The sequence below is a fragment of the Populus nigra genome, chromosome 5 (assembly GCF_951802175.1).
Source record: "Populus nigra chromosome 5, ddPopNigr1.1, whole genome shotgun sequence".
NCBI classification, from domain to species: Eukaryota; Viridiplantae; Streptophyta; class Magnoliopsida; order Malpighiales; family Salicaceae; genus Populus; species Populus nigra.
The window spans coordinates 22845799-22860167 of record NC_084856.1 but is presented as its reverse complement, the minus strand read 5'-3'; the positions used below and the strand labels follow the sequence as shown (position 1 = coordinate 22860167).

The 14369-nt window shown below is 34.7% G+C and overlaps 2 protein-coding genes across 2 annotated transcripts; both read left to right on the top strand.

The window, feature by feature from the left end:
• Nucleotides 1–2187: 2187 nt before the first annotated feature.
• On the top strand, nt 2188–5448 carry LOC133693266 (uncharacterized). Its single transcript, XM_062114450.1, has 6 exons — nt 2188–2492; nt 3273–3509; nt 3700–3873; nt 3956–4062; nt 4180–4559; nt 4664–5448. Exons 1-6 carry the CDS (start codon nt 2307–2309, stop codon nt 5194–5196), a joined length of 1617 nt encoding a protein of 538 aa, XP_061970434.1. The 5' UTR covers nt 2188–2306; the 3' UTR covers nt 5197–5448.
• Nucleotides 5449–10584: 5136 nt separating this feature from the next.
• LOC133694917 (G-type lectin S-receptor-like serine/threonine-protein kinase At4g27290) lies at nt 10585–14369 on the top strand. The gene is made up of 7 exons (XM_062116607.1): nt 10585–11905; nt 12149–12265; nt 12840–13048; nt 13146–13356; nt 13443–13680; nt 13755–13902; nt 14013–14369. The coding sequence occupies exons 1-7, from the start codon at nt 10585–10587 to the stop codon at nt 14319–14321; spliced, it is 2553 nt and encodes an 850-aa protein (XP_061972591.1). The 3' UTR covers nt 14322–14369.

Genomic DNA, 14369 nt, shown 5'->3' with positions numbered 1-14369 from the left:
AAGTTTTTACAATTTTTTCCTTTACTTTTCCTATTTTAATGATTTATATAGATTTTTTTATGTCCAATGAGGAAGAAGTTGGAAATCCGGGGCCCATATATGATGACGTGGACTATGGGACCCTACCATTCGCGTGGGAATAGTGCATGGTGAGTCGGTGACGGCTTTACAAGGCACTTCAGAATGGCGGCTCCATGGCTTCTAACTAATGAGAGATTGCCATGTGGATGCCACACTCTTATTATATTATTATCCTTGACATAAAGATTTCATGGCAACTTGCCATGCTAGACCTCATGTTTTATCTACAGAAAATGCGTTTTTTCTACTATTTATTGCTCTCTTTTTTGGCAATTCTTTTCTCCTAGAATATGAGATAGCAAATAGGGAAATACTATTTGTGTACTAGAATTTAAATCCAAAATTAAATTTTTTTATTTCATGATGATATATGTTTTTGAATTAATTTTCATATAAAATGAAACTAAGATATTATTTGGCATCGCGGTCTAATCGTACTTTTTAAAATTTTAATTTTTTATAAAAAAACTTGAAATTAATAATTTTTAATGTTTTTTTTTATCGTTTTGATATGTGATATTAAAAATAAAAAAAAATATTATTTTAATGTATCTTCAAGTAAAAATTACTTTAAAAAACAATCTTTACGACACTTTTAAACAAATTCTAGAACTTGTCGTTAGATAATTTAAAACATTTTTTTATTGGATAATTTTAAAGATGCACCTCTCAAAATAAACTTGAAATACTTTGATAAATTTAATAAATTTTTAAAGTATTTTCTCTAAAATTTGAACCTAGAAAAAAAATATGCATGCCTAATTATTGATTATCAGATCAATCCTTAGGATTAATCCTAGACTATATCCTAAGAAATAAAAAAATATTATTTTTATTTTAGTTTTAATGTGGATAATTTGTTTTAAATTCTGAATTTAATCCAAATAATTTGGATGTTAAGTGATTATCAACTAAATCAACTTTTATATCCACTTAAATTGTCTAAATAGAAATAATTCCGGTGAGATATATTGTTCCAAGTCATAATAATGCAGGAGGAAATTAAAGTTTATAGCATCACAAATATGTGAAGACTTATTGTATTTATTTTAGAAAAAAAAACACTTAATCATACTAAAACTCCAAGAATGCTAAGATAAATTATTAAATGAAAAGATACACCCTCTTAATGGGGAAACATAGGCCTTACTAGATTACAAAAATAATACTTAAACTTCAAATTCTTCACCATATGTCCTCCCAAATTTATAATTAACTAATAAAATTGATTTTTTTTAATTAAGAGCCTAATTCTTCTTTGGCTGCATGAAACCTTTGATTTTAAGACAACTTAATGTCATTTGATCTAATGATGCCATAAATTACTTGTTCATGTCACTTGTCATTAACATTGTAGTTCACATATGAAGTTGTTAAATTAATTGCATTTTAGGTTTTCAAAACCAAGATTATGACATCACCATAAAATACAAGTAAAAAATTTAAACACCATTAATAAAAATAATTATTGCATGCTTTGGTAAATTTAATATAAAAATAATTCATAAAATTCTTCGTTGTTTTTCCAAAACTAGTCATTTCAATAAAGCAAGTCTAAACATATTATTTTGGTACAATAGAATTCTGTATCTGATATGTGTTAGAACAACTCATGTAAAGTTAATGAGATATTTTCAGGCGATCATATCATGTTTTACCTTTTATTAAATCTATAATTGTTTCATTTAATTAATTTTTAAAAAATAAAACTAATTAAATAAAAAAAAAAACAAATGCTATAAAATTTTGAGGGCATAAACCTAAAAATTTGACTTGAACATGAAGATAAATTGTACAACATAAAACATTAACAACTAACAAATAAAAAATTCAATTTTTCTCCCTCATGCTCCCCTTCAATTTATTATTTACATTCAAAAATAAAATAATAATTAAGGTTAAAAAAAAGAAAATAAAAATATATTATAATTAGAGTAATCCAAGAAATAACAAATTAGCTTCAAATTACTCCACTTAAGAAATTAATGATTGGTTCCCATAAACAGAAACACCTAGTCCCTATTCACACACAACATTTCTCTCTTACTCCTCCCTATATACTCTCTCATTTGCCCTGTTACTCTCATTTGCTCTGTTTCCCCTGTTTTCCTCCAAAGAGCCAATCTTTGCATATACACTACTCTTTGACCTTTAAAGGTTAGTGTATATGCAATCAAGAACTAACCAAAGAGAATATATGAAGTGGGGTTTTTGTAAAAGTCACCATGGTTGAAAAGCTTGATGGATTCGATTTGAAGGGTGATGGTGGTGGTAAGAATGATGACGGTATTGGTGATGATACATTAGATTGGATGCGTTTGCTATTTGGAGATATTGATGATGAAAATAATGAGATTGTTCTTGACACAAACCAGATAATTAGAGAAACACCAAAACAGAGCTATGAGCAGGTTTGAAGATGCTTTCTTTTCATTCTTTTTGATTGCTTTTTATTCAAGAATCATGCTTTTTTCCGTTTTCTTTGCTAGTCTTTTGGTTTTGAGATGAGTTTTAGTCTCTTCTTTTGACATTTCTTGGTGCTTTCTTTAATGGTTTCTTGGCATGTGGGATATTAGTTCACAAGATTTTCTTGCTCTCTTTGCCTCATTTCTTCTCGTTTCTTGTTTTTTGCATGGAAGGTTTTGCTTCTTTGATGTGTGTGATCTTAGTATCTAGTTCACAAGATTTGCTTGCTCTCTTTGCCTCATTTCTTTGTGTTTCTTGGCTTTTGCATGGAGGGTTTTGCTTCTTTGATGTATGATCTTAGTGTATATTCACAAGATTTTATTGCTCTCTTTGCCTCTTTTCTTGCTGTTTGTTGCTTTTGAGTGTTTGTTAAATTGAGTGACATGTAAACATGCATTTCTTTTTCCATGATGATATCATCGGCGCCTTTTATTTTTCTTCCTTTTTTCTTGATGGGGTTTGCTATTTGTAGATTTTATTTTTATTTTTTTAATAAGTTGTCATTTCCTCCTTTTTTTTATTTAACATAAAATATAATTAATTATTAATTTTATTTTATTGAATTTGAAAGTGTATATATAATATATTTTGTTCTTTAATGGAAAGGGTGGTGGGATTTCAGTATATCTTTGCAATCTTCATGCAAGATTTGTCTGCTTTTATTTTCTTTCTTTTTGCATGCCAAGTGCTATAATATTGAATTTCATTTTCTGTCTTCTTAACAGAATGAGATGGCTAGAAAGCTTATGCAGTTGAATCCACTTGGATTACAATTCAGTCTGCCACCAACTTGGATGGATTCAATAACAAATCCAAACTATGTTAGTACAATTGAAGCTGGGCTATCCCAAGCATCAAGTGGCCAAAGCATGGATAGCAGTGATTTTGGCCAGAAGTCAATGTCTTCCAGGGTGAAGGCCTCCAACTTTGCTGCCTCATTTATCAAAATCGGGGAATGGCAGGTAATACCTTTTGAAAAAGAAATGACATGATTCGGACATCTGTTTCGTTACCATTCGTGACATGCGTACACACGGGCATGAACATGACTAGTTTCAGTGTGAATGTCCATCACATTCTTGGTTAAAAAGACTTGTGACATGAATTTTGCATCAGATTCTTCCCTGATAATATTTGATGGAATGTGTGCAGAGAGCGTCTAAGAATGAAGGTGATTTGATGGCTAAATGTTATTTTTTAAAAAAGAAGCTTGTGTGGGAATTCTTGCAAGGGCGTCTGAAATACAAGATTGAGATTCAATGGAGTGATATAAGTGGAATAAATGCTGTAATGGAGAAGAATCAGCCAGGAATTCTACAAATTGAGGTATTTTGTGTTTTTCTAGGGCTTCAATTTAAGTTTCTCAATTATGGATAGTCCCGTTATAATGCAGTTGAGTTTTCTGCAGCTAAACCGGCCTCCTACCTTCCATGAGGAAATTGATCCGCAGCCGCGGAAACAGGCCATTTGGAAGCTAGCAAAAGACTTCACTGGAAGGCAGGCTTCCATTTTCAGGTGAACATCAATGGTATCATCCACTTGGTCAATAGAAGTTGTATGATCTAACAGGAATCTGTACATTTTTTCATTACAAGGTCTAACGTTTTCTGCTGATGATTATTCTGTTCTCAGGATGCATTATCTTACGTTTCCTCATAAATACCTTGACAAACACTATGAGAACCTTTTACTTTGCGAACCACGGTTCTTTGAGCTGAGCAAGCAGTCTTTTCCAACTCTGAAAAATCCCTTCTTCCATTCAAATTCGTGTGGCAATCCAGGTTCTGCGTTTGATTACAATCACAGAGGGCAGGATTTCAACCTCAGAATGCAGTTTAATTTTCCGAATTTTCCTTCACATGTAGGCCAGACTCAGCATATTCAACCTTATGGACATATCGGCCAGACTCAGCATGTGCAACCTTATGGACATAATGACCAGGCGCAGCATAAGCAACCGTATGGACATAAAGGCCTGTCATCTCTTAAGGAGATGCCTACACCAGCATCAGGTAGTGTATTGCTTCCGAACCACATCTTTTGTATAAGATTCTAGTTCTGCACAACTAATAACTCCATCTTTGTGGTAACATAGTCATGTGTTTTTCACCTTCAGATAGCTGCAATGTCCTTGAGAATCAAAGGATGTCATACTGGGGTCAAGGGATGAGCATTTACACAGATGCTTTAGCAAGGAATCAAGGTCTAGTTCCTTCTGTCCAATCAACTCAGGTGCATCCAACTGTTCCTTTCCAAAACTACAACCTAGCAAATCTTGGTCAGGAAGCTGTGATGAATAATAATGCGGCCAAAGCTCTAGACGTCGAAAACCAACTGCTCGGTGACATGCAAGCTGGTAGCTATCATGAGAAGTATCATATGGAAATGGTTGGGTCGCTGAACAAAATGGTCAATCTCCACAAGGAAGTTAGTCCTGAAAGTAAGAAAGCTTCCCAGGAAACTTTATATGGGAAAGACATTAGCGGTGAGGAGAACTTTACTCTTTGTATAGAGGAGAAAGCAAATTTAATTGGTGGGCAGTTTTATGAGCAGCAGAAAGTTACTTGGATGCCTCGGATTCATCCTGCGAATCCACCGACGCCTAAACAAAGGAACAACTTGCCCTACGACCCTGTCAACAGCGGATAAGTTTGGAAACGTTAATAACTTCAACAACTATTGGAGCTGAGAAGGAATTGAGAATTGTAGATGTAGGCAATGGACCAAAGAATGACAGGATACATGGTATTGCATTAGATTAGGGCATACTTTCTTTTCTTCCCTTTTCTTTTACAGTTGGATAATGCAAGCAATGTCAAACTGCAAATTTTGTACAGTTGGGGTACTCAAGCAAGCATTTTGTTTTGAAAAGCTTCGAAAAAAAAATTTAATGCTTTTGATTTGCAATGAATTGTTGCTAAATCCCTTCAATCAGAAGTTGTGAGTGCTTCAAGCTCTAAATTCTTGGTTGCAATTTCCAAAGCTTTAGATATCCACTCCTATGATTTTTCAAAAGAAGAGATTAGAGTAATGCTAATCATGCACAATATTATGCATGATTAGCATTACTCAAGATTATAACCAGTCCTCTGCTCCAATGAAGCGTTGGCTGTAGGCTAGAGGGCTTGAGAGTTGGTGTGTGCCCAAATCTCTCCACCTAAAATTATATTGGCAAATAAGCATTCTCGGAGCTCCAAATGTCACTGGGGCTAACGTACAGGAGAATGAAGAGATCCCCACATCCTGAAGCAATGTCCTTAGCCATCAAAGCATAGCAAATTATGCTTCATTTACTAAGAAAATTTCATTCGAGATTTCCTAGCTTGTGTTCTCTGACTGAGAGATTGAACGTTCCATAATCAAGAATAGATGGATTATGATTAAACATAAACTGAAATGGAGAGCATACAAGAAAAATCATAGACATATCAGCTGTGAGGTAAAAATGCCACTACCTTGTGATACTACTACTTTCACATCCGGGAATTCATCAGAAAGGAAAAGAAAAAATTACTCACAGGGATGTCCTAACAATCTCAGGTTTACTGTATGGTGAATGAAATATTATAGGATGTAACAGAAAACTGAAGGATCACCGTGAAGGATCACCGTGTTTACAGTCACTTCTGTAACACAACGCAGTTTAAGTAAAGGTTCAAGTCTTCGAAGTTGATCGAGGGGATTTATTAGAGCCTTCCTGTACCTATGAAGGATCAAAAATTTGCCTGCCACTTTATATGCTGCCTGGCTTGTGACTTCGTTTGCCCCTGCTTCCATACTCGTCTCACTGTAACTCCTCTTTCTGGAATTTGAACTTGATTTTTCCTTTTGACTTTCACTTTCATCTCCCTTTTCTTCTCCCCTCATGGTGTCATTTCCTTTATTTGGCTGGGTTTAGCATTTGGTTGTGGAAACAAAGGAGGCTCCTGGCCACTCAATCGACAACACACTCTTTCAACTGTTTCACTTTTTTCTTTCCCCAATCCACTACATCACAGCCCACCGGGAGCAGACTCTGTGTTATTTCTCATGAAGGGTTGATTCTATGAGGATTCACCTGGCTATAGAGGCTGCAACTTGCCTTTACACCAGCATATTATGATATATATTATAGCCAGGGGATACATGGTAGTAGTAGTTACACCCAACTCATTCGCGAATGATGGGGAAGGTGATACTGATGCTTTAAGCAGTGCCTAGACACCCTCCGGAGTCCGCAGACTTTCATGACAAGATAGGGTACACAATGTCTATGAGCCCCCTTGGCCCCATGCAAGTGGATGTATTCTTTCAAGAATTGGAAAAAGGAATGATTTTCCTCTATGGATTTGATGTTTTAGTATTTAACGAAGAATAAAGTTTCAATCTTTAAGGGTTTACGAAAGACCAAAAGAAGTGTCAACAGTCCTCATAAGACATCGTTCTATTGTGCATAAAGGTACACTGGTGGTACAAATCTTTTTTAACTAACAAAATACACACAAAGCCCTTCTCTTCACCTCTGAGTCCCCCCTCTTCCTTCCCTCAAAACCCTTCTTTAGACTCACCAAAATCCCGAGAGTGTTTTCAAAAATTGAGCTTTCGTGGCCATAAATGTCCGCCAGCTGACATTTTCTTTTTACGTCAGTTCCTTTAAGACATCTTAAACTTAGAAAATAGTCCTCTCATTAAAGGAATTTGGTAGAATCCGCCTCAGCTCTGTGAAAAATTCCACAACTAAGTGACTTGTCGACTGAATTCCTTTGGCCTGAACAGGTTTTGCTGAAGAAGGGGTGCTGTCACGTTGAAGATTGCCTGTTGTGGTTACATTTATTATGTTTGCAAGGAACACAATCAAGGAGTTGCCACTAGATATCTGACAATAGCACGTACGTTTGCTTGTTTTGTCCGTCCTTGCAAAAGATTTTGTCCCGTCCTTGCACTACATTTATTATGTTTGCAAGAAAAATTCCTGTTTTGATATTAATTTTTGGTTTTTGGATGCTATATTAGATACTTGATGATACAAGAGCTAGAGTGGGATTTTGATGGATTCCCAGTACCGGCATTAGCTAAATTTGAGATTTTTTACACATACGACATAGACTACTTAAACTACATGTATTTATCAATGGCATTAGCTAACGTTGAAGATTGCCTGGTCCTATAATAATGGTCCTAATACGCTCTAATAGAACTTTATTATGAACAGGCATTTCAATAATTAGCCCGTCAGATGTTGATAAATCGACTGCTGCCTGTGCACCAAACAAACTCAATTGCTTATATCTATCAAGATTCATACTAGACCTGTTTGTTTGCTAGAAAATAATTGTTTTATAAAAAATAAATTTTAAAAAATATTTTTGATGTTTGGTAGTGTAATAAAAAATAAGTTAGAAAATATTTTCCATGTTTGGTTATGTTATGGAAAATGAGCTGTAAAATAATTTATTAATGTTTTATTTTTCTCAAGTTTATTAAAATAATAAGGAACAAATCTTACAAATTAAAAAGTTGAATGAGAATGAAATTGAAAAAAAAATATAATTTTATAAATTATCTCAAATAAAATAACTAATAATCAAAATAATAGAGATCAAATCTAAAAAATTAAAAAAAAATAAAAGATGAAGAAATAAAATAATAATAATAAACATTTCATAAATTATTTCAAATAAAATAAGTAACAATCAAAAGAATGAAGACCAAATTTAATAAATAAAAAAATTCAATAAAAAAATAATAAGAAAAAAGCAAATAGCAATTATAAAAATAAAGACCAAAGTTAATATAAAAATTAAATTTTAAGAGATGAAATTGAAAAATAAATATTCAAAACAAATTATATATAGCAATCAAAAGTTTGAAGATCAAATTTGATATAATCAGCAAATAATAACATTTCTAAATTTTTCACAACTTTCAAAAAATATTTTCCGCCCAAATTTTTCAGGAAAACACTTTCCTGAAAACCAAGTCAAATTTTTCTTTGACTGTAAATTTTTTTCCATTGATCAACTTTTCTAATGGCAAACAAACACGGGAAAGTTTGGAAAGTGATTTTCTGGAAACCACTTTTTGGAAAACAAACACAGCTAAAAAGGAAAACACTTTTCTGGAAACCAAACCAAATTTTTCTTTGACCGGAAAATATTTTTCGTTGACCAACTTTTTTAATAACAAACAAACATTAAAAAAAATTGAAAAGTAATTTTTAAAAACTACTTTTAAAAAAATAAACATGTCCTAGATGTTGTTGCCAAGGTTAGAAAAGCTCTCCTGCAACGGAGACTGCAGGAAATCCCTGTAACCAAGCTGGCATAAGAGATGAAGCAGCAACAAGAATAGCATGGGAAGAAAAAGAAGTGATCGTCCCCTTCCACCTGCAACTAAATGCTACTACTTATTTTTATTGCAAAGAAAAGGCAATGTGGTCAGATTATAAAGCTGTCCCTTTAGCTGAATGCTTGAAGCAGTTGAGTAGGCTAAATAGGCCCGACAGGCCAACACCGACACAGCTAGTCCAATACCTTCCTTCCTTCCTTCCAAGCAGCTCGTCACCCTAATTGCATAGAGGGCCTGAATAAGAGGTCTAGTGTCCTTTCAGTTGGAAACTCGAGTTTCCAACCACCTGATGCAGCCAAAATCAAACTAGAGATGAGGCATCGTCTCGTTGAATTTTTTTTTTCTTTTAGAAAAAAAGCTAGAAAATTGAGGTCACGTGCACAGGACTGCTCTTTGTTTGGGCTAGAAGCATGCCCATCGAGCCCACCCTAGGTTCTTTTAAAAATGTCTTTATTTATTTTTAAAATTTTTCCCCATTAAATATCATTCAGTTTGAATTTATTTCCGGATAATATTATGCAGAGGTTTATAAAGGCATCCCATCCAAAAAAAGCTTCCTTGATTGATTGGATAAATCAAGAAAATAGTAATAGCTACCGCAACAAGAGATGAATATGCAACACCAATCCAAGAACACATATCCAAACAGAAACTCAGTTCCCCCTCACGCTCCATGTAATAAGCTATACCGAGTAAGAAGTGCAGAACAATTAGCTTATAAGGACCGTTGTTATATATATAACCATACATCATCGGATGACGTTTCCCATAGTACCAGAAATAATATTGTTTCCATAGAATAGAAATCCAGAAACTGGTTCATGAATATCTTCAATGTCTATTGGAGGGAGATGATAAATATTGAAGTTGCGGTCAATAAAGTAGGATATTGTACAATCCTTCATGATTTTTAATTTTTTAAAAATTTGATCAAAGTTAATTATAGTAGAATGAATTTAATTATATTTGAGATATTATTTCATTGGATATCAATTAATTTAATATTAATTTTAGAATGAGATTCTTGCTATCTTTTCAATTCTTAATGAACTCCTACAATTTTATTTTATTTTTTTGACTTTGAAAAAAATCTTTTAGGCCGCCCAGCAGTGAAGCGGGGGCACAAGACTGTAGATTTCGAAGTCAAGGAATGTTTCACGACGAGGGAGACTCTATTCGGCACCGTAAACGAGAAGAATCTCCGCCGCCCCTGGCTTAATGTTCCTCCTTCAACGTAATAATTGGGATGGGCTTACTCTCAAAAGTCGACTCTACTTTTCTGTTCTCTAACAGGAGGAAAATGTTTCGAGACCTCAAGGCATAAACATTTTTACAAGTCTATACTGTATATTTACGTCATGTTGAAACATATATAGCAGCAGCCTACACTGTTTAATTTTCGGCTATAATATGTTATCAAGCTGGAAAAAAGTCACAAAACTATGGCCCAATAAAATAAATGTTTTGGTTTTTTTTTCATGACTTGAATTTAACATGATTTCTGAAAACAAATTAAGGGACACGGCATCACAGTAAAGTCCAAGTCAAATCAATGTGGCTGTTATATAGAAAGCTGATAGCAGCAATATGATCAAAGAAAGCATTCTCGTAGTTGCTGAATTCACCAGGGATATCTTGTTTTTCTTTCCCTCGTTCTCTGATCCATACTCAGTCACAGCTTTACACCCTAAATTCCACAAATTAGAGAGGATGTGTGTTATTACAAAGCCAAGTTTCTTACTCTTTGTGCTGTTACTATTCGTTTCCCACTGGAATTGCTTCTCCATTGAAGGTGATACCCTTTTGATTGGCCAGTCTCTCTCTGCAAGCCAGACACTGATATCTCAAAATGGCATTTTTGAACTCGGTTTCTTCAAGCCAGGCGCTTCTTTAAACATTTACCTTGGAATTTGGTATAAGAACTCCGCAGATAAGATGATTGTTTGGGTGGCAAACAGGGAGAGCCCTTTAAACAACCCTGCTTCATCGAAGCTTGAATTGTCACCGGATGGCATTCTTGTCCTACTGACAAATTTCACCAAAACAGTTTGGTCACCAGCTCTTGCATCTTCAATGCCGAATAACAGTACAGCACAAGCAGCACTTCTTGATAATGGAAACTTTGTCATTAAAGATGGCTCAAACCCATCCGCTATTTACTGGCAGAGTTTTGACAATCCAACTGATACATTGCTACCTGGTGGAAAGCTTGGAATCAACAAGCACACTGGGAAAGTGCAGAGGCTTATTTCCTGGAAAAACCCAGAAGATCCTGCACCAGGTATGTTCTCGATTGCGATGGACCCGGATGGCAGTAGTCAGTTTTTTATAGAGTGGAACAGGTCACAGATGTATTGGAGCAGTGGGGTTTGGAATGGACAAGGATTTTCCATGGTTCCTGAGATGAATTTGAACTATTATTTCAATTATAGTTATATATCGAATGAAAATGAAAGCTATTTCACCTTTTCTGTGTACAATGCTGAAATACTCTCAAGATACGTGATTGATGTTTCAGGACAAATCAAACAATTAAATTGGTTAGCAGGTGTTCGGAATTGGTCAGAATTCTGGTCCCAGCCGAGAGACCAAGCTGGTGTTTATGGTTTATGCGGGGTTTTTGGAGTCTTTCATGGAAATTCATCGAGCTCTTGTGAATGCTTGAAAGGTTTTGAACCATTAGTACAAAATGATTGGTCAAGCGGTTGTGTTAGGAAATCTCCTTTGCAGTGTCAAAATAAGAAAAGTAGTGGGAAAAAAGATGGGTTCCTGAAGATGTCGATTCTGACATTACCAGAAAATTCAAAAACATATCAAAAAGTGAGTGTTGCAAGATGTAGATTGTATTGCATGAAAAATTGTTATTGCGTGGCTTATGCCTATAATAACAGTGGGTGTTTTTTATGGGAAGGAGATCTTATAAACTTAAAACAGTCAGAGATTGCTGCTGGGAGGGCTGGAGCAGAAATTTACATCAGACTTGCTGCTTGTGAGCTTGAACCTCAGATTGGTAGTGGCAGTATCCGAACAGGTAAGGTAGAAAGGTTTTATATATATATAGTTATAAATGATCCAATAGATGTTGAGCAATGATTTCTTACAAAATAACAACATAGTCTTTCCAGATAAAATGGTGGATGAAATGTTTCCTGTAGAGTGGAATACATAACCTATCTTCCCATATCTTTCTATCAAAATAAAAACATCTTAATTCGTTAATAGTAAATTTCTTGGTTTATGATTTGAATATTGTTTGATCTATGCTTACAAGTAGGCAATATCAAAGGGAAAATACGGACAACCTTGGCTGTGGCTGTTCCAGCAACTCTGATTACCTTAGGCCTCTTCATATACTTCAGTTGTCTGCGCAAGGGAAAGCTCATACACAAAGGTACATCCTGTTCTTGCTTTAATTTCTGCTGTCTCCGGTAGACTTAATTAACCCCCAAGTTACTGGTGATGAAAAGTAAGAAAAAGTCCGTATATGTTGGAGATAGATTGTTTTTTTTTTTTTTCAGACAGAAACGTTTTGTTTTGCATAAAATATTTTACCGAAATGAGTTTTTATTTTTTATTTATTTTTATATGTTTGTTTCTTGTAAAATATCTTACAAGAAGAGTTATCACAATAAATTATAGGTTCACTTTAGTTCATTTATTAAAAATATTTCTCATCTCGTAAAATTTTATAAAATATTTTATGAAAAATAAAACAATCACAATATCTTACAACAAATTTATCCATACAAAATGTTTAGAAGGTAAAATATTTTATGCCAAACAAACACCAAAGTTTTTTATTTATGAAAACAACTGACATTTTGAATACCTTTTAACGTCCGAATTGTGGTTATGCTAACCTGAAGTTGTTACCTTTTTTTCTTGATATTATCAGAATAGCTGGATATTGTTCAACAAAGTGAATGTGTTCAATCATTTTTATTTTTATATTTTTCTTGAAACAGCGAAGGAACGTACAAGTCACAATTTATTGCGTTTTGATTTCGATGCCGATCCTAACTCAACTACCAATGAATCTAGCTCTGTTGACAATCGGAAGAAAAGATGGAGTAAAAATATAGAATTTCCATTATTCAGTTATGAGAGCGTATCAGTTGCAACTGGACAGTTCTCAGATAAGCTTGGAGAGGGAGGATTCGGACCTGTTTATAAGGTAAATTTACGTTCAAATGAGAAATGCTGATTATCCTAAGAAAAATGTTCAAATAGTTTCAATGAACTTTCAGAATGACTTTTGGTTCATTTAATAGGGAAAATTACCCACGGGACTGGAAATAGCAGTGAAGAGGCTTTCAGAAAGATCTGGGCAGGGGCTTGAGGAGTTCAGAAATGAGACAATTCTAATCGCCAAACTCCAGCACCGGAATCTTGTCAGGCTACTGGGTTCCTGTATTGAACGGGATGAGAAAATGCTAATCTATGAGTACATGCCAAATAAAAGCTTGGATTTCTTTCTCTTTGGTCAGCATTTAGTTCTTTTCTAATTTCATTAACTTTTCAAATGCTTCAAGAAATTTATAACAGATTTGTGTATAAAATATAAACAGATGCAAACAGAGGACAAATCTTAGATTGGGGTACACGGATTCGGATAATCGAAGGAATTGCTCAAGGCCTTCTGTATCTACATAGATACTCGCGGTTACGAATCATTCACAGGGATTTAAAACCTAGCAACATTCTATTAGACAGTGAAATGAATCCAAAAATATCCGATTTCGGGATGGCTCGAATTTTCGGAGGCAACGAAACTCAAGCACACACCAACAGGATCGTTGGAACATAGTAAGTTTCTTAAATTCTGTTTTCCAGGACATGCTACTCTTAACATGATCTGCGCTGACCTTTTCAAATGTTAGTGGCTATATGTCCCCTGAATATGCTATGGAGGGTCTCTTCTCAATAAAATCTGATGTGTTTAGCTTCGGGGTGCTGGTACTTGAGATTGTGAGCGGCAAGAAGAACACTAGTTTCTACCACAGCGACACCCTCCATCTTCTTGGACATGTGGGGAGCTTACATACACCCTCGTTTCTTTTTATTCCTCCTTGAATTGTATTTGAATACTTTCCTAGTCTCCACACTAATGGTGCAGCATTTGCGTTGTTATACCATAGGCATGGAAGTTATGGAATTCTAATAAAGCTTTGGACTTGATGGATCCAATCCTGGGAGATCCTCCTTCAACTGCTACGCTGTTGAGATACATAAACATAGGGCTTCTTTGTGTCCAGGAAAGTCCTGCTGATCGGCCTACAATGTCTGATGTTATATCCATGATCGCAAACGAACACGTAGCTCTCCCAGAACCTAAGCAACCTGCTTTTGTTGCATGCAGAAACATGGCAGAACAAGGACCATTGATGAGCTCTTCTGGGGTACCTTCTGCGAATAATGTGACAATAACAGCGATAGATGGGAGATAGTTTTTTCATCAAGAGGTCTAAAGGACAAGAAGCTACTTCAATATCAGA

Bases quoted from the DNA above. Each gene is read 5' to 3' on its own strand.
- LOC133693266 (XM_062114450.1), top strand. From the start codon at position 2,307: ATGGTTGAAAAGCTTGATGGATTCGATTTGAAGGGTGATGGTGGTGGT. The intron at 4,063-4,179 runs GTGAACATCAAT...TTCTGTTCTCAG, and splicing joins AGGCAGGCTTCCATTTTCAG to GATGCATTATCTTACGTTTC. The intron at 4,560-4,663 runs GTAGTGTATTGC...TTTCACCTTCAG, and splicing joins GATGCCTACACCAGCATCAG to ATAGCTGCAATGTCCTTGAG.
- LOC133694917 (XM_062116607.1), top strand. From the start codon at position 10,585: ATGTGTGTTATTACAAAGCCAAGTTTCTTACTCTTTGTGCTGTTACTA. The intron at 12,266-12,839 runs GTACATCCTGTT...TTCTTGAAACAG, and splicing joins GGGAAAGCTCATACACAAAG to CGAAGGAACGTACAAGTCAC. The intron at 13,357-13,442 runs GTCAGCATTTAG...AAATATAAACAG, and splicing joins CTTGGATTTCTTTCTCTTTG to ATGCAAACAGAGGACAAATC.